General features: G+C 37.3%; 1 protein-coding gene across 2 annotated transcripts in view; it reads left to right on the forward strand.

Moving 5' to 3' along the window:
* The window catches only part of LOC149833498 (coiled-coil domain-containing protein SCD2-like), an 80,224-nt gene extending 66,590 nt beyond the window's left edge, over window positions 1–13,634 (forward strand). Inside the window, exons 14-17 of one of the 2 annotated variants that reach the window (XM_090015161.1) lie at window positions 6,502–6,543; window positions 11,501–11,541; window positions 12,804–12,930; window positions 13,230–13,634. In XM_090015161.1, the coding sequence (XP_089871287.1) occupies window positions 6,502–6,543; window positions 11,501–11,541; window positions 12,804–12,930; window positions 13,230–13,345 (326 nt within the window). In that variant the 3' untranslated portion in view covers window positions 13,346–13,634. The remainder of the gene's footprint in view (window positions 1–6,501; window positions 6,544–11,500; window positions 11,542–12,803; window positions 12,931–13,229) is intronic. The other variant, XR_016433427.1, reaches the window with a different exon arrangement.
* Window positions 13,635–26,204: the final 12,570 nt, after the last annotated feature.

The following is a 26,204-nucleotide window of genomic DNA, read 5'->3' on the forward strand; positions in this document are numbered from 1 at the left end:
TTTTTATTTTTTAAATGTATTTTTGGATACCGAAAAGGGGCCCCACAATGGAGTCGTTGGGGCCCCCAACGGTCACAATTGTGACCGTTGGGGCTCCCAACGACTGTATTGGGAGCCCCTTTGGTCTCCTTTTCTTATAAATAGGGGGAACCCCCCTTGTATGTAGCATTGCTCTTGAGAGCTCCTCTTCAATAATAGTGATATTATTTTTCATGTGTGTAGCCTTTTTATAAGGCCCTTCGTATATCCCTTAGTGGATTTCCTCTCTTATGCTTGTTGCATTTGTCCGTGTGGGACATAGTGAATGCTTTAGCATTCTTGGATTCTTCCGCATATTTCATTACAGCCTACATCACATAGTTTGTGTCATTATGCTTCACGGGTATGATGGTGATTACTTCTCCTTCATCCTCCGTAGGTGCAAGGAGAGAAAAAGAGAGAAAGATAGAAAATTAGAGATGAAGAAGAGAATGAAGGCATAATTTTTTTGGGCACCACGAGTCCACAATCTCACATCTATACGAGCCCGCTTTTACTATGATAAAAAAAGCAATGGCTCTGATACCATGTAATAAAATCAAGTATTCTTCACACACCTCAAACAAGAGGCCAATACAAATCCCACAAAGGCAGCAAAGCACAATCGCCACTTAGGGAATTAGAATAACATACACAACATAAAAAATTATGTTTATTCACTTTAAATGCACACAAAATGCATGCTTTTACAAGGGGCTCAAGGCCCATATATATACACAGAGGGGGTGAGTGTTGGGAGCTCCTAGGGGTGGCAAAACCTGACACGACCCGCCAACCCGCCTCTTAGGCGGGTTCGGGTTTGGAAAGAACGAACCCGTTTAATAAACGGGTCGACCCGCCTAACCCGTTTATCAAACGGGTCGGGTTCGTGTTAGGGGTATACCAACCCGGCTGACCCGTTTAATAAACGGGTTAGGCGGGTGGGTCAACCCGTCAACCCGCGAACCCGTTTACCCGACCCAACCCATTTATTAAATGGGTTGGTGGGTCGTGTCGGGTTACCCGTTTATTAAACGGGCCGGGTTTGTGTTTGCCACAGCCGACCCGTTTAATAAACGGGTCGGGTTAGGGTTGAGGTATGCTGACCCGCCAACCCGACACGATTGCCACCCCTAGGACCTCCCAACAGCTATAAAGTTGTTGTATTGTCAAGGGACATAAATGCCCTTGACAATACTGTAATGAAATGGTGGTCTTCAACAAATGCACAAATAACTCACAAACAAGTGTCTATTGGAGACACTACAAGCATGACCCTTGAAAGGGTATAAAAGGAAGAACACTTGAAAAATAAATAATACTTTATTCATGAACAAAATGCTTAAGAAGCATGGTAATATACATTGAAGGGGTTCACCCCTATATATACAAAAAAGTGGGAGAGAGGAGAGCTCATTTTGAGCTCTCCAAAAGAGACGTTGGATTCCAACGTCTCTTAATATAGCTGTTGGACTACAGTCCAACAGCATTTATTATTATAGCTGTTGGATAGTCCAACAACATTTATTATAGCTGTTGGACTACAGTCCAACAGCTATTTGCACAGTCAAGTTCCAACAGGAACTTGACTGGATCAAATATATAGTTTCTATTAAACTAGATGCTAAAAAAGAAAATAAAGAAAAATAGAAAAAGAAAATAATAAAAGAAAATATAATAATATTAAATAATATATATATATATATATATATTACAGTTTACATTTTAACACTCCCCCTCAAACTTACGGTACAATGAGCGAAAGTTTGTCTAAGAGGAAGTGAAATCTGGGAGCAGCGAGAGGCTTGGTGAAGAAGTCTGCTAATTGATATTCTGATGTAACATATGGCAGATCAATGGTTCCATGTAAGTATTCCTCTTTGACATAGTGACAGTCCATCTCAATGTGTTTAGTGCGCTCATGGAATGTCCGGTTGCTTGCAATGTAGATCGCACTTTTGTTGTCACAACACATCTTTGAAGCTTGCGTTGCTTTAGCTCCCATATCCGCCAGCAATCGTCTGAGCCAAACAACCTCCATAGTGGTGGTTGCCATGGCTCTGTATTCAGCTTCGGTGGAGGAAAGAGAGACTTTCTGCTGCTTCTTGCACCTCCACGAAATTAAGGTTTCACCTAGGAACACACAAAAACTAGTAGTTGAGTGTCTATTATTGTGATCACCTCCCCAGTCAGCATTCAATTCTATTTTTATGGCTTCTATCCATTCTATATGATTTTTTGCTTGAGAATAGGATGATGGTTCAACATATGATTGTATTAATGTAATGGCGGCCCTATACGTGGGTGAAAAAGATTCATAAGACACAATTTTTTCTGGAGGTTTAGAGATTCTAGACGTTCTTCTAGGTGAGACTTCAGAGTATTTTTGTAATGCACATGGAAGATTTTGCTCTCTACGTCTTGAATATTGTAGACTAACATCCCTATGGATTTGCTCTTCATTATCATCATTTTCAACAACAATAGGACTTTGATCATTGTCAAGGTCACATCCAACATCACATTCATTGGATTTTGAAGTTGGATCAATTAAAAACGAGTATTCAGTGACATCCTTGGATTTTTCAAATTCAAAGAAGCTTTCTTTTTCCAAAAAAGATACATTTCTTGACACATATAATTTGTCATTTTGAAAATCGAAACACCTGTAGCCTTTTTTATTATCAGCATATCCTAAAAAGGCACATGGGATTGCACGAGGAGAGAGTTTGTCATTTCTGTTGGTGAAAACAAAACATTTGCATCCAAAGACTCTTAATCTAGAATAATCTGGAGTTAAATTAACAAGCTTTTCTATTGGAGTTGTATTCTTTAATGAGGAAGATAACATCCTATTAATGAGGTAGGTGGCAGTTAGGACCGCTTCAGCCCAAAAACTTGTTGGAACTTGATTTGCAATTAACAATGTCCTAGTAGTTTCCATAATGTGCCGATGTTTGCGTTCGGCTAGGCCATTCTGTTGTGGAGTGTGTGGACATGATCTTTGATGTGTAATACCATGTAAATTGAGATAGTCTTTGAATTCGTTGGACATAAATTCTCCCCTTGAATCAGTGCGAAAAACAGAAATATCATTTTGAAACTTATTTTTAACCATTTTATGAAATATTTGGAAGTTAGCAAAGACATCAGATTTATGTTTAAGAAAATAAATCCAAGTATGTCTAGAAAAGTCATCAACAAAAATGACATAATATGTATAACCACCTTTGGAAATAACTGGTGCGGGGCCCCAAACCTCCGAATGTATTAACTCAAGTGGTCATGAGGAAACAAAAGTTCTACTAAGAAATGGTAACCTTTTCATTTTGCCAAGAATGCAGTCTTTACAAGAAAAAATTTCAGAATTACAAAATTTTTCCAAACTTGGAAAATATTGAATTTTAGACATATGAGGATGGCCAAGCCTTTTGTGCCATAAATCCAATTCTAATTTCTGAATATTATAACAAAATGCATTCTTGGGTAATTCCAAAAAGTCCATGTAATAAAGTCCTCCTTCTCTATGGCCTTCCCCAATCAGCTTCCCTGACTGGCGATCCTGTACCCAACAACCATGAGAAGAGAAAGAGATATTACATCCATAATCAGATATTTGCGAGACAGATAAGAGATTCAAATTAAGTTTAGGGATATATCTAACTTCTGGGATAAAAAATCTTTTGGATTTTTGAAGATTTTCAAAACATCCTATTCCTTTTACTTCGAGAGATGTGCCATCGGCTGTAAAAACCTTTGACACACTTGAGTTATTTTTAAGACATTCGGATAGACTATTAACATTTGGGGTCATATGAAAAGAAGCACCAGAATCTAAAAGCCAAGGAAAGTATCCTGGACCGGAGAAAGATGCAACTGCCGCTCCAGTTGAGGCTTCGGTTGAGGAGGATACCCCTTTGAGAAGAGGTTGAAGGATTTCCATCAGTTGAGCCATAGACACAGGTGCATCTTGATCTTTTGACTCAGATTCAACAGATGCAACTCTTTTTTCTTCTCTTCTTTTTAACTTTGGACATTGAGGCCTATAGTGCCCCGGTTCATGACAATGATGACAAATAACTTTTCTTTTATCAAAGTCGCCGTTTTGCCTTCCAAAATGAGGCGGCTTGTAAGTACGAGTATGATTTCCCGGTCTAGATACAGCTAAAACAGAGTCATTATCAACTTTTGGAGTACTTTTTCTAAGTCTATTTTCCTCCATAGTGAGCCCTTCTATAGTATCAACAATAGAAGGAATTTTTCCACGATGTAAAAGGGCCGATTTGGTGGATTCAAACTCCGGCCTTAGACCATTCACAAATTGATAGAAATGTTCCATATCGAGTTGCTTTTGGCGAAGCTCGATCTCTTCGGCACAATGCCATTTGGGCTCAAGAAGCGCCAACTCTTCCCAAAGTTCGGACAACTCATTATAATATTCTCGAATAGTTTTATCTTTTTGAGTCATTGTCCGAACTTTATCTTGTAAATTGCATACATGTGCAATATCTTTAAGGGAATACATGTTTTTGAGGTATTCCCAAGCCTTATCGGCATGCTCAAACTTAGTTAGACTAGAGCATTTTTTAATGTCTATGCTATTGATGAGCCATGACATAATTTTTGCATGCCCTATTCTCCATTCTTTCCATTTCTTTTCATAAGTGGCTAATGCCTTACTCTTCTCTTCTTCCGTTAGAGGAACCTCTTTATCACCCTCTTTCTTGGTAAGAGATAGTTTAGGTTCCAAATCGGAACCATCCAATATACCCTATAAACCTTTTCCCCAAATGTGGTGCTTTATAATCGAAGCCCACATTACATAGTTAGTATCATTTAGCTTCATAGGAATGATGGTGATCTTATCATTGTCATCCATCTTTTACAAGGGTAAGAGAGGAATAAATAGGAGGAGAGAGAGAGAAAAATAAAAAGAAAAGAAAAAGAGTAGACAAAGGAATAAGAGAGGATACAAAACCAAAATTTTTTGTAGCACAAGTTCGCCTTTCTTCAAACAAATCTTCTTGAGCCAAGAACAAGGTGATGAAACACCTTTTGTAAATGTGGCATGGAAATCGAGGCGGAAGCACTTCAAGATCTAAGGATTTCGTAGCTCTGATACCATGTAATGAAATGGTGGTCTTCAACAAATGCACAAATAACTCACAAACAAGTGTCTATTGGAGACACTACAAGCATGACCCTTGAAAGGGTATAAAAGGAAGAACACTTGAAAAATAAATAATACTTTATTCATGAACAAAATGCTTAAGAAGCATGGTAATATACATTGAAGGGGTTCACCCCTATATATACAAAAAAGTGGGAGAGAGGAGAGCTCATTTTGAGCTCTCCAAAAGAGACGTTGGATTCCAACGTCTCTTAATATAGCTGTTGGACTACAGTCCAACAGCATTTATTATTATAGCTGTTGGACTATAGTCCAACAACATTTATTATAGCTGTTGGACTACAGTCCAACAGCTATTTGCACAGTCAAGTTCCAACAGGAACTTGACTGGATCAAATATCTAGTTTCTATTAAACTAGATGCTAAAAAAGAAAATAAAGAAAAATAGAAAAAGAAAATAATAAAAGAAAATATAATAATATTAAATAATATATATATATATTACAGTTTACATTTTAACAAATACTACAGTATACAATAAAAAAGAAAAATAAAAAACATGCAAAGGGCAACACCTGTTATAGTGGTCAAAAGACCAAAATACCCCTGGACTGAGTATGTATATATATATATATATATATATATATATATATATATATATATATATATATATATATATATAACAACAACCATATTTTAACAAGCTGCTAATGCTGTCTCAGTTTTTTTATTTTTAGTTGGTCATGTTTTCTCAAGTCGATAGGGCAAACTGTAGCTTTGATGGCTTCATGTATTCCAGCTTTCCTTTTAAAGGGTTTACAGACTGTTATAGGTTGTATTATGGAGATAAATTATCATCTGTAGTTGTAGCTAACAGATTTTCTGAACATGTAAATTTAAGTGATTATTGGGATGGTCACTGGAGCTTAAACAACATAGTTTATACATGTTTGACTGGATATTTTGTGTATGATTGCTGTTCTGGAATCTTGAACCAGGAATGTCATTTTTAATGCATTTTTTCCTCAATCCTTTTAGATGAAGTGTTCTCTCTTTTGTCTTTGTTTTTCACATGGAAATAAGAAACTTTCCCCCTTTTTTTTTGCCAAAATCTGCAGAAAGCACATTCTGCTTTCTGTACAGACCAATGTGCCTGTTGTCTGTAGTGCATGTTTGTCTCCAAAAAGTAAAGTTTGATTATGTTTCCCTGTTACTGGCCTAACTGTAGCGTATACATTGATCTTAGTCACACTTAGTTTTTGGACATTTTTGTTAGTCTTTGTAGTTGGTACCAACAAAAAATGCCATCATCCTGCTATTAACTTTCACTTTTTTTTTTGGTTATGCATCAGATGATAAGTCCCCTGGTGATCCAAAGTATGTGGAGGCATTTGGTAATCTATTTCCTCAATACATTGTTCTTAAAATATCTTACATGCACATTTTCTTTCTTTCTCCATGTCTGTGTGTGCATGCATAAATAAAGGGATTGGGAAGAGGGTAAAGTTTGGGATTTTAGCCCAAGATCTGTCCGCTTGTTAAGATGCCATGTCTTTTACAATTCAACTATCACAGTTACCTATATCACATGGTTTGTAGGTGCCCGGACGTAGTATGATGGAGGTATGGCTGGTATGACGGTTGTTTTCCAAAAGAAGGGTGCAAGGGTGCAGCTAGATTATGTATACTGCATACATAATGCAACAATATGTATACTGCAAATAGAGGGCTCCCTTATAATATAAACAAATGTAGATGTAAAACATTTGTTGAAACATACAATGTATTTGTATATTGTACAGTGTGATTTGTGGCAGCACCCAAAGCACCCAGCTCCGGCACCAAAAGGTGCCAGCGTCAACATGGGTACACTGGGATCAAAAGCTCGCAAACACACAAAACAGAATTAGACCCATCAAAATTTGTGGTCACATCCTCTGGTGTTAGTTTTCAAACACAAGTGACAAATCATAAAAATCTACTTTCGTTTGATCGCAATAAATCACGGACTAAAACCTATTTTTCTGCTCTAATAGAATAGTGCAAAAATTAGTTCTTCAAAGAAAATAACATCAACCTCAATCCATATGAAGTTTCAATTTCTCAATTTTTTTTTATGATAGATGTATGTGTTACCTTTTCAAATCATCTAATTTCATTGAAAAAATCCATGCTATGAATTTTCTAGACCGAACCCTGTCTGAGACAGTTTTAGATCCAGATTTTCTGCATAATCTAGAATTTCACGCGACTTGTTTGAGACTTTGTGATTCACAGAAAACAAAACTTATTTTTCTATTATTTTTCTTAGCTTTATCCATATAATTATCACATATCCAATAATCATCCATACACACCAAACAATTGATTTATTAAATTTTCTACAAAACTGACTATCGAAAACTGTTTTGCACACAGGGAAATTTTTTTGTTTTGTCATGCAGCAGTCATAACCCTCAATTTCGTACCACTACTGGGGCCAATTTTTCTTTTACACTTACGAGATGTCTAGAAGGTCTCCATAAAAAGATTTGGCTTGAGGTGATTCGATTTGAGACCTATTATTATTATATCGCAATGAGTCGGTTAAAAAAATCATAATAGCACGTGCATCACAATATACAACAACAACAACAATTACGCCTTCATCCCAAAATAATTGGGGTCGACGATATGAACCAAAAAAGAAAATCATTCTGGGTCTTCCACATGAATCCTTCTCCTCCAATCATTTTTATCCAATGCCATGTCCTTGGTGAGGTTCAAAGCATTCATATTATTTCCTATCATCTCCATCCATGTCTTCCTAGGCCTACCCCGACCTCTTTTAACTAATATATTTTCTCATTTCTCCATCCTTCTAACTGGAGCATCATTAGGCCTTCGCCGAATATGTCCAAACCACTGTAAACTATTCTCTCTCATCTTATTTTCAATGGGTGCAACGCCTACCTTCTTACGTATCTCCTCGTTCCGAATCTTATCTTTTATTGTATTTCCACACATCCATCTAAGCATACGCATCTCAGCTACACTCATTTTTTGAATATGATGTCTCTTGACAGCCCAACATTCCGTACCATATAGTAAAGCGGGCTTAATAGTCATCCTATAAAACTTTTCCTTCAACCGCAATGGCATTCTACGATCGCACAGCACTCCAGTTGCACTTTTCCATCCACCCAACCTTTATCCTATGATTTACATCTCCATCAATTTCTCAATACTTTTGAATGATAGATCCCAAATATTTGAAACAATCATCCACCGGTATTTCTTGTTCACCAAGCTTCACTACACTCCCATCACTACTTTGTTGCTTACTAAACCGACATTCCATATATTTTGTTTTACTCTTACTCAACTTAAAACCTCTTGCTTCCAATGTCTGTCTTGCATCACAATATAAAACATGATAAATATAAGAACACCAGCTTCAACGTGAAATATTGATTTTAAATCATGCATCAACCACATACAATATCTAAACATCATATAGATTTGTAAAAACATCATATGGTCATAAAACATGCTTTGGATCCTAAACTATCAATATATTTCATGATTTACGTGCATAATATCTAGTTTAAGATGCTATCATGCAAAGTCATCAACACATGAAATAAATTTTTAGGAACATGATTCATATTATAAACATATGAACAAAAATAAATATGCATTCAATCATGCTGAAAAAAAGGATATAGCAATCTTAAATCATGTATGTACATAAAACTATGTGTTTCACATTGCTCGATTTTCTAGTTTGGTCGTGCGGGCATAGTTTTACCGAAAATGTATTTTTAAATTCGTTAAGCATGGTATTAATTTAAAAATAAATTTAAAACCCTTTTCTAACTTGTTCTAGATTTGATCCACTATGAATCGGCCCATAGAATTGGCAAGACGCATGATCTATGCGCTTGCATTCAATCTATGCCATGAGTAAGATGAATCTTACTTAACCGAGTCTCTGAATGTGCTAATGTCATCGTCCCCCATCTTAGCACCTTAGAGCAGCTTTAATGGCTGCTGAAAAAACTCCAAGTTAGAAAAAAAAGATGGTAGAGAGAAATATTAGAGAAATCTGATAAGAATGGGAGAGGGAGGGAAAAGTAACAGTTAATCCTCCTCATGAGGGCCTCTATATATAGATGAACTTAGACAAGATTATCATCTCTAATATAAGAGGTTAATATCTATTAATCTCCTTTATTAATAAAAAAAATATGGGTCATAACTCATTAGATTTTGAAATTAATTAAGATATAGAAGAAATGTGAGGACTTTTTACCCTAGCTTGGGCTTTAGTGACAGGGTAACCTTCTAGGAGACCTACAGAACCAAAGACTCCATAGAATTCGACGTTTAAATAGTCATTTTTCGATGCTAAAAATGTTGATTTGTTGAGTCTTAATTCAACTTAAACTTTTGAATTTCGCTTGAATTTAACCTGATTTTAACATGAATTTGACTTAAATTTCGCTAAAATTTAAAAGTTAAAATAAACAAAATTCGCATGTATAACATTCTACCACCCTTAAAAAAAATCGTCAACGAAATTTAATACTTACTCGAATAAGTGAGGGTATTTGTCTCTCTTGCTCGCCTCATATTCCTATATAAATTCCTCAATATTGAAATTCTTCATTAATTTCTGATTTTTTTTCAAGTATTTTTATGTTTTTGTCTAGTACATAGGTTATCAATATGTAGATATAATTTAGAGGGTTATAAATGAATGAGTTGCACACTCTGATAAAATATATACCCTCAAAGATTAATACTTATCCTCTAAAAAAAATAAATGTTTATGTAAGTTTCAGAACCCTACAGTCACGTCTTTCATGTGAGGTCTCTAGCATGTATCTAGGTTCTGGCATTATACTACAATTTTTTAAGTAATAGTAAAATCAAACAATCAAAACTAAGCAGGCTCATACTTACAGTGATGTCGGAGTGCTCGACGTGACAAGAGTCACAACTTTTTTTTCTTAGTCTCTGATGCCAAGTTTGTTTTTTCGAAATACGGATTGATATCCCCAAAGAATCTTATATCTAAGCTTTGATACCAATCCTATAACTCTCCAATAGATTTTAACCCAAAAATACCAGTAAAAAATTGTTTTTTCTTTTCTAATATGTGATAATGCAACAGTTTCACCAACATATATGTTATAACCGTACCAAGCACTAGACGGCCCTATCTAAGTGCAAGCGCAAGTGTGTCTTATTCTCCTAGTACCAGATCCTGTACAAAATCACTATTAACAAACTGATTGAATTATTACATAAAAGAATCATTAATTTAAATAATTCATCATTGGTATTGTCTTAACCGAATTAAGCTCTAAAGAGTCAACCTGCATATGCATGGGCGTTTAATAGCTCCTTAGAACAAAGTTTGAGAAAAGAGCATCCAAATGACAAACCCCAAATATCTTTATTTTTATTGAGAAAACACACCGAAAAATATTGATTTGAAATTAGTTAAACATTTAAGATTTTTGGTTAAACCTCTCTGACGCATTACATTATGAAGCACACACATTCGACCATACATAAATAAAATTAATTAAAATATTGAATTGTCTATCCAATCATCAAACCATTCATGCATCTGTCCAAATGTTGACAATTAAAATAATAAAAAAATTAAGTTAAAGTTTGAAAAATAGCCCCCAAAATCTCGAAATTAACGATCTCACACAACTGTCCCCCACAACATCCTATATTCGCTCCATCAGATCACATGTTACTTGAAAAACATTTTATTTTGAAAATATGGGACTTTGAAGAGTCTTAGTAAGATTCACACAGATAACGCAAGTATACAATATACTGAGCTTACATAACATGTATCAATCATATTATACAAAATTCAGTATTTAATATGCTAATGAATTATTAAACAATAAAGTTCATGAATTTATATTTTCAGAATATGCACAATCATGATATCATAATTTCAGGCATACACAACAGCAATATAATTCAAATTCATGACATTTATTCACATACATGCATCCACATAATCATTTGAACAAATATAAGAGTACAGAAAAGTAAAGTGAGCAGTTATTTTAAGTTTTGACTTGGCGGGTATGACCCTCTACGAAACAGACTAGACTACTCGAGTATTTATCATACTATATATTTGAATTTCTCGAACATATATATTCATTACCCTGCTAAGCATAAATTTTCCCAAATAATTATATAGTACTGGAGAGATTCTATCACCTCTGGTTTTTGAAAATATAGACTTCTATGGCTATTTGCATGGATTGGCTGGTAGGCCTTAATGCTTGAATTTTTTTAGTGTGATGATGGTCGGTCATATTCTTGCAGAACTAAGCCCAGAGGAATCTGAGGATGTGCTTTTCAAACAGGTTTGTTTGTTTCCTTTTTTTTCGATCAAATCAGTTTCCTTTTAGGTTATAATCTACTTTGGTAGTGCTTGCTTTCATTATCATTTTGTTTTGTTAAATTTGTAAACTGTAGTCCTTTATGTCCTTATCTATTCCACATTTGGAGATCTGTTTTCATTTCAGCTCTCAAATTATTTATTTGTGCACCTAGCTTTATTATCATGTTAAATATCATCATTCTGAAATGGTTCTTCATCTTTGATACTATATCTTTTGATCATGGGGGAGTTTCATGGATTCTGGTGGGCCGCAACTGCATGAATTTGTACTAGCAACCATTGGTTTTAGCATGGTTAGATCAACTAATTGCAAAGCTTCTTGTTTTTTTCCTTCATTTTGCTTGGACTATGCTGTTGGTTTACATTCATGGAAGGGCGGGCTAAATGTGTTCATGGTATGGTTTATTCTGTATACGTTTAAAAAATATATGCAGTTGGAGAAAATTTATTGGAAAGCTCCAACATGATTCACGCATCCATGCACACTGCCCCCATTACTCTCCCATAGAGATGGAAAATGCATATTCAACAATTTGTACTTGCCTTATAGTGGACGGAACAAGTTATCTGCTCCTACGAGTAATTTGTTTCTGAGCACATTGATAGAAGCAAATATGAGTTACATTGATGATATATATCCCCTGTTCCTTCAAAGATTTTCAGGTTCTTAACTTCCAATAACTCAGAGACACAGGAAGCATAACTTACAGCTTTGTACTTTGAATTAGTAACCAAATATTGTACGTTATGCATTCATTGTGCAAGTAAAATTTTATCATGAAAGGGGCTGCTTTTGACCGGTACTCTAAAAAAAAATTAGCCAGCATAATTGTCATGCAATGTAAATATGTAATAAGAGACGGTGTACAAGTCAAAGCAAGAAATTCTTTTGCTAGCTTGGACAAGTTATAGCATATATCCATGTCCCAGCATCTAAATTCTTGACACTATATATATATATATATATATATATATATATATATATATATATAGAGAGAGAGAGAGAGAGAGATCATTTTGGCTTTGGTTCTAAAATTGTATTTTCTGGTATTTTGCTTCCGGGTATGATTAGTTCAGTCAATGTATATCCTCCTGGATTAAAGGAAACAGAAAGGTCCTGTTGCCACCTACTTCCATTAAAAACTCACCTGGAAATGATAAAAGTTTATTCCTACTGTGTATCAAAGTCTGTAATTGTGATGGATTTTGCTCATCTTTCTCCAGGCCTGGCTTACTTACTTTTGGAGGAGGGCAAAAACCCATGGCATTGAAGCAGATATTGCAGAAGAACGGTTGCGGTTCTGGATTAGTCGAAGTGGGCAGTCACCAACCTCACATGATGCTGTGGATGGTAATTTTTTCTTGTCCTTTGTTGCACATGCATATGGCATTGTCATAAGAAATCATGGAAGATTGTCAGATATGCCATTATTTTTTCAGTTGATCCACTTGATAGAATTAGTTCTCCATTTCCTGTGATCTATGCACATACACGGAAACTCTCTCTCTCTCTCTCTCTCTCTCTAACATATGCATGCAGTGTCTTGTAAAAGCAATCTTGGTGCTGACCTATGCTCTATATATGAAGTGCTTAGTAAAAAGACTATGAAAAGAGAACATCTATTCACATACCTGAAGTTTGTGTTTCAGTTGAGCGTGGTTTGATTGAGCTGCGGAAGCTTGGTATTGAATCACAGCTGTGGGAGGCATCTCGCAAGGAGATCGATGCTGCCAAAACTAGTGTTGACTCTGAAGTTGACGCTTGATCAGAATCTTCATTCATTGGATTTGAAAACCAACACTCCCAGCGTGTTGTTTCTTTCAACTCCATGACCTTTTTCAGAATCCCTACTTATCCATCTGTTGATGCAAATCAAAATGTGGTGATTTTTGCATGTGTTAAGTTTCAGGTTTTCAGAGTGGGTGTGTAGTGGGATGCTTCCGGCATTAGTATTGGGTTTTATTCGAGACTTGTCTTCCGAGGTATGTAATTCATTATCTACTCGTCCCTGTATAAATTTTCTATATATTGCCATGTAGTTTCTTGGTTGTGCAGTTTTTTTGCATTTGGTAGTAGTTTTATTAACAGTGATTATGTGGTGGTTCAATGATCGGGTTAACAACGGTTTGATGGGATCAGACGTGCAAACTTTTTGGTTGCTGGTACTCGAAATGTAACACGTCTTATCACTTGTATATGTGTCAGCCTATTAGTCGTTGCACCACCATTTCATTTTTTCTGGTGGTGGTGGTAGAATAGTTCGATACACTCGCAATGCAATATTTAGCCCCATTGCTACCTGAGGTGAGTTTTAGATGTGATCCAAGATCTTCCCAAGTCAGAAATCCACATTCTACATTCCATTGATCAACAGATTGTATTGATTTTTGTGGCATTTAGTTAAGGCTCTGTTTGGGAGACTGTTGGGAGGGGAGACAAGGATTTCTGTGAACCTTGCCTGCAGTTGGTGTCCCGGATTTGGATTTGGATTTGGATTCGGAGAGGAGGTGTTAGGGGATTTGGCTTCCCATCTCTGGATTTCAACTACTTGCAAAGAGAATCTGGGGTTTACAGGAAAATGAGGCCAAGGGGGGTTTGCAAGGAAAAGTTTTATGAGTAAATAGGTGCAGCTAAGAACCGTCAGGAATTGTTTTGCAAAACTCATGAGAATGTCATGGTGTCCTTTACCCCCATTCTGAACATACCAACTCCTTGTTTCTTTCTTGAACAAGCCCGAACGATGTGGGAAACCAGTTTCATTTGCCCTAAATGCTAACCTAGAAAATTGTTGGGCGCGTTATAATTGTTTGTTTCTCTCATCCCCACTTTTAAATAGGTCTGGGAAATGAGATGAGCAGCTTGGCTTGGCTTGGTTCAGAAATTGAGCTCGGCGAGCAGAGCAACGAGCCAGCTCATTTAGGTAAATGAGCTGAGCACGAATATGACAAGCTCGGATCTGCTCGCATGGACTTGTTTTACCTATTATGCATTTATACTTATATATGTTTATACATGTATTATACATATATTTTATGTATTTTGTATATATTATAAATATTTTACATATTATCAAGCCTGAAAACACTTAAAACACATTTTTTTTTTAAATGAGCCAGCTCATGATTGGCTTACAGATCTCAACTCGTAATGAGATTGGCATGTGATGAGCTCGAGCAGGTGTTTACCCTTAATGAACCGAGTCCGAGCAGGTGTGCACCACCATTTTCCCTCGTTTTTCAGCTGTTCGTGTTTTGTGCTTTAGTTGCCATTCATCTAGATTCTTGAACATGAATGGCTCAGAAATTTTTTGTGGGACCTGTTTGAGAACTATCCAGCCGTGGTGTTTGGGTTGCGGTTCATCACATGGATGAACGGCATCCAGGCACCTCGGACAGCCTCTGATCTGATCTTGTCTCTTTGGAAAACATGTTCCAACAAGAACCTGCTGCCTTGTGGGGCATGTCAATACTTTTCCCAAGTCTCGTTCCTCTTTCTATTTATGCCAGAAACGACAACCAAAATATCGCTATATTTCCAAAATACTGACAGCATCTTTTGAATATGTTTGCTTTTACTGACTATAACTTGTAAAAAAAACAGGTTATTTTATATGTTTATGCATTTTTTGCTTCTTAATTGATAAAGTTTTCTTTTTCTTTTTTCTTTTTGCTAATTGTCGTGAGAAACAAAACAATTTGATTTCTCTGGAATCAAATTAACACGAGTTAATGGTCAATGGTAAGCTAGACCCCTCTATGGCAGTTTTCAGAAAAAGAGGCCCGAATCATTCAAGTCGGAAACTTGATGCCCTTTTTTAGATTAGGGGCAAAATGTACGAATTCTTAATATTTGATTTTTTCCTACGGAATACGGTTGCCCAGGAGGAAATAACACTAGTGATTTGCAATTAATGCCATTCTGTGTTAAACCCAAACGTTTGCGAGTCGAGATTTTACAATCACCCCAATACGGATTCCATTACTCTGATCGTACTGAATTGAATGGGCGTCCAACAAAAGGCGTAGTTTTTTTTTCTCGGGAAAGTTTCAGTATATACTAAAATCTAAAATTTACAATCTAAATAAAAATAATTTTTTTAGGAGACAAAATAAATAAGAACATGAATAGTACGAAAAGTGTGCAAGTGTTTTTTGATCGTGGTAATATCAACATAGAATATGATATTTGAGAAGGCGCATTCACTATAGATATTATCCTTTGGAAATATCATGAGAAGTTCACAATATATTCAAAATATGGATGATAACAATTGACGATGGCCCCGGAACCAATGTCACAGGTCTTAGGAAAATCTTGGTCAGAGGAGTCTCATCATATTTTTGAAAATTTTGATTTTTCTCATAAAAATATAACAGAATATATAATTTAAGTAAATAAAAAATAAATGATACAAAAAAAAGCCGTCTTCGTCATGTTAATATCACAATAAAAACTTCTTATGCTCAAATCTTTTTATATTTTAAAGTAGCATTTTTTTGGGTGATATATCAGTTGGCGATTTATGTGACGTTGCCTGTTCTGGTGGGCAAGAGGGCGGACAAGGAAGCAGATCAGGTCATGCTGAAAATGAGCGCTTTTGCTCATGCGGGCATCTTGGCCGTCTGTTTGCATTTTGGATGAATGCCACGTGGTTTTGTTGACTTTTGAGCTTTTTAAAATGCAAATCGGATGGCCACGATGTCAGCATGAGCAAAAACGCTCATTTTCAGCATGACCTGATCTGCTTCCGGCGGACAAGGGCTTTCAAGTTTCAAGTGCTTTGGGATGACTATAGCAATGTTGTTAGAATCGTATCGGACCCTCAAATGGGTTCAGGGAATCGGCCTACTCCAAATCTGGACCAAATTGATCTGAATCGGCAAGTTTTTAATCAGCAGATGGCATGAGCCAGAAAAAACTAAAATAATGCTGCAAATATTAAAAAACTATTTAAAACCATTTTTTATATTTTTTAAAATAAACCGAATCAGCTTAATTTTGCATCAATTTTTTTCTGATACCAATATGAATCAGCCGATTCTCAATGATACTGACAACATTGGACCATCGAGTGTCAATCTCTTCTCGGCCTCACCACTTGAACCGGTGTCCCCTTGATCAATGTTGTCAGTATCGGTATGGGCCCTGTATCGTTTGGCCAACGATTCAGGGTGAATCGGCCGAGATCAATACTCAAGCGAATTGTTCTGAATTGGCCAAAAAATAATTAAAAAAAATATTACGTGTCAATCAGAACGTGACATGTGTTAAAGCCATTAAATAATATTAAAAAAACATGACAAATTAATTTTAAGTATTTTTTTACCTTTATTAAAAAACAGCCGATTCAGGGGTGAAGCCTATCAATTTTCTGCCGATACAACGTGTTAGCCGATATAGGCCGATTCGCACTGCCACTGACAACATTGCCCTTGATGATGGTGATGCTGGTTTGGCCAGAGGGGAGGGAGAAGTGGGTTGGTGTTCAATCAAACTGATATATATGATACATATATAGGAGCAAGACCTTCTAGATGTCAGAAACCACCGATACCTGTAATTCTGTTCTTTAAATCAGAAAACCGGTTCTTTCACTCCTGCTTTCAATGCTGACATCGCTGAAATTGAATGGGCTGCAAAAATGAAATCTTTGTTCTATCTTGAGTTCCTTGGTCGTACATTGGAATTTAACTTTCTTAGCTGTCATGAAAACAGTCCCCAATAATACCTTCCTTTGATAATCATCACAGCATGCTCCCTTCCAAATTTTGATGGCATATACCAACGAGAAGAGCAATAATTAATCTATATAGAAATAAAGTAGTGAAAGATGCGCACTCTAACTTGCCCAAAGTGTTTAAAATGGATACCCCTCTGGATAGGGCATCAAGTACCTTACAAAGTATTCGGACCACACAAAACACAAACACACACAAAAAATCGCTGCAATGAAACCACGGGCTGCCTCTTACTGTAAGGTTGAAGCTGGGTGTAACCCCAACGTGTAAGGAAAACCTCTAAAGTCCCTTTTTTTTTACAAAGAAATCTGGGGTTAGGCAGACTCCACCAGTTACAACTCATACCATTGGGTTTTGAACTTGCAACGTCCCAACACAGGTAACGTGCAACCCCTCCCCTGAGAAACCTCAAAGTTTCGACAATTAAAGCGTGGCAAAATGTAGATGGTTAGAAACTTTTAGTTGGAACGTCTTAAGCTGACTCACCTAAGCCAGGTGTGCAGAGCTTTTATGTTTTGTTGACTTTTGCCACTTAGGCTATGTTTGGGAGCCTTGCAATTGGATGAAAATGTGGTTTCAGTGTTGCCAAAATATTGTTTTGCCATGTCGAGAGATGGAGTTGCCAAAAACATCCTCTCGTGAAAGATGTTGAAATGTGGTGTTGGGCCTGCCAACACACCTGTCCCAACCCATTGTTTCAGCAATTCCACTGCTCCCGAACAGCAAGAGAGTATGGGAGCATGGCAGAAACCACAACGCAACCTCCAGTTCAAGGATCCCAAACATAACCTTAAGGGCAGGAGGACAAAGGTTTTAGTGGGTTTGTGGGAGCTACAGCTAATGTGGTACAAATTACTTGTTATGGTTTGCATTAGGCCGGTGTAGAGATTTAACATCAATCACATTACTTGGTTCAATTTTAACGAATCAGGATGGTAAAACAAATTTTAAGGCCATATAGTTATTTTTCAATCGGTTTATATAGAAACAAATGCCTCCAATCATCTATTAATTTAACATTATCCTCAAATCAACTTTCAGTGATTGCTGCAAAATTCACAAATATTTGCAATACTGAAAATGACTGCACTGACAAAAATGACATATTTTTTAAATACCCCACAATTTTCCAAATTCGCTCAATGTCCAAAATCGCAAATAGCCAATTTTGTTAGAACCTTTTTACGCTTCACATGTGCGAAACTAGCAAAGTTCACACTATATTTTGCAATATGCCTTCTATAACTTTCTCCAACCATCTAAAATGATATTGTTGAACGTCCTTCAGTTCTCGCCTTTTACCTCTTGGTCATTAGTCTTGACTCTGCGTATCTATTCTCGTTACGTGCATTGCACTTTGCTGCTATGTCTTTGTCCCAGAACTTCTATGCACCGAATTTATGGCACAAGTATATGATTGGCTCGGACATTCACTTTATTGAGATGGTCCAGACTGAGATAGGATTTTGGGGGACCAGTTTCGGATCCTGGTTCAAGTTAGATTGGACCTCCCAAAAACAAAACCATACCCTGGTGCTATAAGGATCACAAATAAAATAACCTTTTAATTAATTGCCAAACCCGGATCCTAAAAGATCTGGTAAGGGGCGTACCCAACCAATTTGGCACCCTATAATCAAGGGCGTAATTATTAAATGAAAAAACTACCGGCAAATTGGTTTCACTCATCCCAAAGCCATCCCTATCTTCATACTCTTCCTTGGAATTTCATCGATGCAAATTGTTTTGATCAAACAGATGTGATCTATATCATTTATTCATTTAATAAAGATGACTTTCAAATCATTGAATCCGGACTTGTGTGTAGGATTTTTTTTTAGTGATTCAAAAATTAATAATTGACAAAACACAAAAGTTTGTAATTTTAAAAATCATACTTTGAAAAAATATGATCTAAGGGTCTTTTCCTATTAAATCGATCAGGGGTGATGACATATGCGACGATTGAACTACCGGCGGAGACGTATCACGTTGGCCATGGACCCAAGTTTCTAACTTGCCTATTATGTACCTTGGCTTGCCGTTACAAGTGAAGCCTCTATCTTCAGCGGCTTGGGCTCCGACGCTTCAAAAAGTGAAGCGCAAATTGCTTTCGTGGCAGTCGTCTTATCTCTCTAGCGCTGGACGTCTAACCTTAGTCAGACATGTTCTTTCAACTATTCCAGAATTTTTCATGTCTCTGTTTGTGATGCCTGTGGGAGTAGAGAAGCAGCTGACGCGCTTGCTGGCAGACTTTCTTTGGTCTGGGTGTAAACTCACAGGTAAGCGTCACTTGATTGGTTGGCGTTCGGTGGTTCTACCTCGGCGTATGGGTGGTTTAGGCATCCCGGTGCCCAGACTGCGAAGCATTGTTCTTGTCGCCAAGCAATGTTGGTTGGCCCACCAACCGGATAACCCTTGTGCTAGTTTTCTTCTTGCTAAATATGGGGATCCAACTCTTATTCCGGTTCGTCTGGGAACCCGAGGTTTGGCGCTCTCGCACTTGCGTAAATCGTGGTTGAGGGCTTTAGCCTGCTTTAGAGACCATTTTGAGGTCTCCGGAAATTTTGGTCAGTGGTTGCAGTGGGCGTTGGCTCCAAGCGGAGAGTTTCTCACCAAGAAAGTCTATAGATCGTTGCTACCGCCAGGGGCTGATTGGTTGCCCGAGGATGTGCTTTGGGCGAAGGGTCCTTCCCCCCGTTCGCGAGTCCTGGCTTGGTTAATTTTGCACGATAGGATCCAGACCCACAGTAATTTAAAGAAGTGGGGCATTCAACTACCGAGTTGGTGCGTGCTTTGTCAAGCTGCAGAAGAATCTACGTTTCACTTGTTCTGGTCTTGCCCAATATTTATGGAAATCTTTAGTAGAACCTGGAGGCATCCGGAAGTATTTGTTAAGGAGGAGTCATTTGCGCTAGATCTGATATTGGGGCCGGTTTGTATTAGGCGCAGCAAGAGGTGGAGGTTCATCTGGCGGACGTGGTTGCTTACCTCTTGGTGGTTTGTTTGGATGGCGCGTAACGATGCTCATTTTCGTCATATTCGAGTTAACATTCAAAACCTGGTGCATAAAATTTTGGTAGATGTTTATGCGATCTTGCGTATGCATCTTAGTGATCTTCCACTCCCTCCTGCTGATGCTACCTATCCTTTGTCACAATCTGGGCACGCGGCTATGGCGTGCGCCCATTTTTATCTGTCTAATGTTCTTTTCTCTTGTGCTTTCTTTATTTGTTTTGGCTTTTGTTCTTGTTCAGTTCATGGGTTCAACATTTTGTTGATCTTCATGAGTGGTAATGTTGAATTACTTTCGGCTCTCTCTCTCTCTCTTGAGAGAGAGAGAGAATATTTAAGCAAAGGCATAATGTACGTTAAACTGAAGATGGTTAATAAACAACCACTACAGTAGAGGGATGTAAATGGGTTGAGTTTAGGCAGGCATTACCAAGTCCCACTTAATCGGGTATGGCCTAATCGGGTTCGGTTTCAGATTCGGCTTTGAATAAAATTATATAAAACTAAACACAGAGCGGACTAGCTTAAAACCCAACATTTACATTTAATCGGTTCGGGTTTTAATTGGGATCTGGGTTTTGTCCGATTCAGGTTTGAATGCAACCTACAACAGGCCAAAAGCCCTTATACTTCCACGTCCACATTTTGCAGGGAGGCTGGCCCATTAAGTGACCGGGTTGTGGGTGAGGGTTCCTTAGTTATAAAGATAAAAAAGCTGCTGGGGGCATAGTGACAGGTTGTGAGAAATGAGACACTGTTTCAACTTTAAACTAACTAACAAACCGAAAGAGAAAAGTATGGACTCTTTTCACGCGTGTGAACAGAACCTCCACCAATTAATCTTTTTTTGGGTGACAAAAATAGCGGCAGCAACGGTTGATGAGAGCGACTGCCGCTAATTTCGGAGGCTTCCTCAACTAAAGTTGGCTGTCAAAACCCTCAGCCCTTGAATAGGGTAAGTAATTTATTTGCCTCTAGCACCAATCGTGGGGGCTAATGATGCTACCTGCAGCAAGATTTTTTATTTTTCCTTTTCCTGTGTTTTTTAAGAGAGCATTAGATCAGAGGCAGCTCCGACTGTATGCCGTCAGATCTGCCTTGGCTTTCGTTCATCCGTTTGATGAGTGGCAGTCAGGTCTCTGCTGTGGTTACCCATGTCCCCAACGGGGTCCTTTGTCAAGCTAAAGGCCCAGGATCAAATCTTACTGGTGCATGGGGGCTGTCGTTGCTTTATGACGATTACACGTAAGGCTGGGTGATTGTCTTCAACTCAGAGATTTACCTTGCAGGAAGTTGGGCATGTTAAGTGACCCGGTTCTCAGTTAGGGTTCATCACAAGAAAAAATGAATGGCAGTCAGATCACCATTGATGATAGGTTATTTATTAGATCAGTCCCACTAATTTATTGAGATCCATTCAAGTTTTAAATCAAAAATGAAGGGCTGACACGAAAAAAAGAAGAAGCGAGATTGTGTTCTAACTTTTGTCTTGCGTTCATCAGATAGATGAACAGCATTCAAGGCAGCTCTGATGGTGTAACCTGATGCGGTTTTCTTGGTCATGCTAAGAAAACCCATCACCAATCCAGATTAGGGCCCTATTTGAAATCTAGGCATCCATGGTAGCTGGGGAAAGAAGTATGAAAACCATAAATCCAGTAGATTTGGTACTTCCCACCTACTAGTTTGGGAGCACCATCAAAATTCGGGCAAGCAATTACCAAATCCATTTTAAAGTTGTTTGGGAGGATGTGTGGATTTCAAAGCTGCTTTATGGTTTGGTAATACTCTTGAGGTCCTCTCACCCACCAAAAGGTACTCGGGGCATTGACCTTGAAACAAAGGATGCCCTCCCATGAACTTTGAACATGTGATGTTCTATCAATCAGGTGATATTTACGAGTTGTCCCTATCATATAAGCAGAACCCTTGTAGGTTTTGAACTCCTGACATCCCATCGACTTCATTTTCTTCTCATTTGTGTAGTCGAGATCAACGTTTTTAGAATCGAGTTTTTGATAGAATCGCCGCCTAAGGCAAAAGAAAAAAACTCGAATTTAGTTGAATCGTGTTTTTAAATTAAGAAAATTAGACATACAACCAGAAACAAAAAGAAAGGTTGATTTTAACAACTCCAATGCAGGCCGTATCATAATGGGTCTGAATCGACCCTTGCATCTAATCTATCACTAGCGATTTGATTCAACTTAGCTGATTCAATTCGATTTTAAGAACATTGCTCAAGATGTTTGTGACTTTGTGAAGCTTATCCTTCTCACCCTTTCTAGGACCAAAAGTATGAGCCAAAACATCACATGAATTCTAGGCCTCGCCTAGTCACACACACACACATACACACACACACACACACACACACACACACACCTTTGGCTTGCTCAACAGTGTAAAATTACTTGTTTTTATTATTATTGCCCAAAAGTGCAGCAAGGTTGCCACATATGATGTACATCCTCTAAGATAATATAAAGCATAAAAGGAAGCGTTTCTCAAAATTAAGAGGCCATGACTATCTATTTCAAAAATGAACCTATCTCGAAAAATGCTAAGATGGGTGGTTGTCAAGCAGGTCACTGCATGCCTACCATGCAGCCACGCTGCATATAATGTGTTCACTTCTCAAAAATATCTTTTAGCTTGCATCGGGGCAATTTGCTAAGGTGAAAAAGACACCCAAAATAAATTACATACTAGTTTTGGGGGTTATAATGAATACAGGTTTTTGTGTTTTTTTGTTTACTCAGAGAAACCACCTCAAGATCATAGACCTAGTTGTGCTGGTTCGGCCTGCCATACTTACAGTCTCTGTTCTGACAGAGTAAAACTCTAAGGGCTTGCCCCTCCCCCCAAGAATGAATACAAGTTCAACAGCCTCAAAACCTGCCCATGATCACAATTCACAATAGGACAAAGATTCAAAATGTGTCACCTGATCCTTTGTATGATATTTGGATGACTGCACAGCCGGTTTCTTAATGTCCATTTATTATAACAATATAATAAAAGAAAAGAGAGAAATAACAATAGAATAAATTTCCTTCATATCATAGAAATTGAAATAGCTTTTTGTTGCTGCTCAATAAAATATTAAGTTTTCAAAATTCTTATTTTAGATTAGGATTCATTGAAAAGGAGGGAATAGGGAATGGCTTGGCCATGCCGGGAGAACAAAAGAAGCTTTTGGACGAAAGAAAATCAAAGAGGGATGGATCTTTTTCCTTTAGAGATATCTGTTTTGAATGGTTGTAAAAGCAGGATTTCTTATATATATATATATATATATATATATATATATATATATATATATATATATATATATATATATATATATATATATATATATATATATATATATATATATATATATATTGAATGATCATAGAACATGGTTGCTTCTAGTCTCCTCCATCTCCATCATGAAAGCCTTCAATGGTGTGCAAGGATTAATTGAGCATCTTGTACCCAGAATATGTGCAGAACATTGAGATTGGTAGGTGGCACTCACCATCACAAAACTTAAATGGCAAAATTCATTGATTGGAGAGGAGAATAGAAGTCACATTACTCGAAAATTTCCACTTGCTATGAATAACTAAAACCTGCACATGGGGATTGTGGAGACTAAGGGGCTCTTTCACAAACTCAAACAACTTTTATATTAACTTTTTTATTATGTTTCACTTTTTAGATCATTTATCTTTTAAAGGTATTTTCAGTTTTCTTAGATATTTTAACAGACCCAAACTATTTATAAACCTACTTCGAGGAGGCCCACCATAACCTTATGGATTGTGGGAGATGTGGATACTGGATAGACCAGATTTATCACCATTCCTGCATCCACATGGATGGATGGTGGTTATCCTGACCTGACCCAGAAACTACCGGATTGTATCGGGTTCAGGCTGGAATCACAGGTCCGTGTTTGCAAGATGGGTTCGGAAATAGCATCCTTGCAAACATCCGACGTGGAGCCAGTTGGATCCAGGTGCAACTCAATGATTTGCATCGTTATATTTTTGTGCTGGAAATAATGGGTCGGGTTGGAGTTGACAATTTTGGTACCACATTCGTCTAGGCCAGCCATGTTCTTCTTCCGTGATCCATACTCCATCATGGCTTTATTAGTTACACGTAAAGCATGAAAGCAATTTAGTTTTTTTTTTCGACAGAGAAAGCTGGGGTTAGGCTGACCCTTACCAGTTATACAACCATACCATTGGGGATTCGAACTTGCAATGTCCCAACACAAGGTGACGTGCACTTATTGCTCCTGCCAGACAAGCGGAGCCCCATTGGTTCTGGATCCAGGCTCCATTTGACCAATGGTACCCCTTACCTAATTTGCACTGTTTTTATTCAATACTAGACCACTTACCACCACGGTGGTTACTCGTGGTCAGCGGGGTTCTGTGTCAAGCCAAAGGCCCAAAATCAAATCCCACTGGCGCATAGAGCGCATAGGAGCTGCTATTGCTTTATCACAGTTGGGGTACGTAAGGCTGAGTGGTCATACCCTCAACCCTAGAGTTTTACTTTGCATGGGGGCGGGTCTATTAAGTGACAAGGTTCTTGGTGGGAGGAGGGTTTACTTCGTCATCAAAATTAAAAAAAAAAAACACAAGTCAGACCAGTTATTGCCCATGTTACTGATGTCATCTAACTATTTTATGAATAGTAACCACGTGTTCCGCCAATAATCATGTTACAAATCATAGTGACAAAAGTTTTTATTGGCAATTTCTCATTTTTCAAAAACTCGCGAGAAATTGAAAAAATTCCATAATTCTCGCATTTTTTTGGGCGCAATCTTGGCAATAAAAAATTAATTTTAAAATATAAAAATTATTTTTTATAAGAAAATATTAATAAAAATTATTTAAAAATAAAAATATAGGATTTTTTTGTGATAAATAGCGGTTTAAATCACAGTATTTATGTTTTTTTCATAAATCTCATGATATTTTGAAAATCTCGTGAGAAATTGCCGTTTTAAACTTCTAGGCAATTTCTCGCGATATTATCGCAAGATTTTCATAAATCTCGTGATATTTGTCACACTGCTACAAATTTCCACAATATTTTGAAAATGTCGTGTCTTATCATGATATATTAAAAAATATATAATTTCAAATTCTCGTTGAAATCAAGATATTTATATCAAAAAATCACAAACTCACAATTTTATGGGGGTAATAACACACCTTATTTTACATCTCTTTATGTTTTAATATGCTTTAAGTTTTTCAATTTCAAATATACGCAGGTTTTCTATAAAGGTTTTTAGAAAGCATTTTTAATCTAAAGCAAAAAAATTCCTTGGCAAGAAAATCCCAATATCTAGATTTGTGACATTGGCCGCTAATCACTAAGCCTAGTGATTTTGGTTCAGTACCTTTAGTGATGCTGGAGCCAAATCCAAATATGGTTGCACTTAATTTAATATGGTTTTTGGCCTTTTGATGTGTTCGATAGTGAAAGAAATTTTTTTTTTCACTTTTAATGACAACAAACCTTTGTAGGGACATAAAGTCACTTAATGAACTCCTCCCTCTGCAAAGTAGAGTTGCAAACGGGTCAGATTCAAGATGGAGGTTTTGCAATTTTTGGCTGCTCCGATTCGATTCTGAATCCTCATATATTTAGATGTTCTAGATCCGAACCGTTTTCATTCCCACTACAAAACAAACCCCGAGTGGGTCAACCAGGCCCCTAGCCTTGCAGGGCCCATCATGACAAAGCAACGGAGACTTGATCCCAGCTCTTTTTACTTGGAAGCCTTTCACAAGACCTTGCTGGCCAGGCATTCTCAGCACACGGGCTGATAGAACAAGAAAGTTGAAAAACAAGATG

This window comes from Nuphar pumila, chromosome 7, assembly GCF_984573655.1.
Source record: "Nuphar pumila chromosome 7, dmNupPumi1.hap1.1, whole genome shotgun sequence".
NCBI lineage: Eukaryota > Viridiplantae > Streptophyta > Magnoliopsida > Nymphaeales > Nymphaeaceae > Nuphar > Nuphar pumila.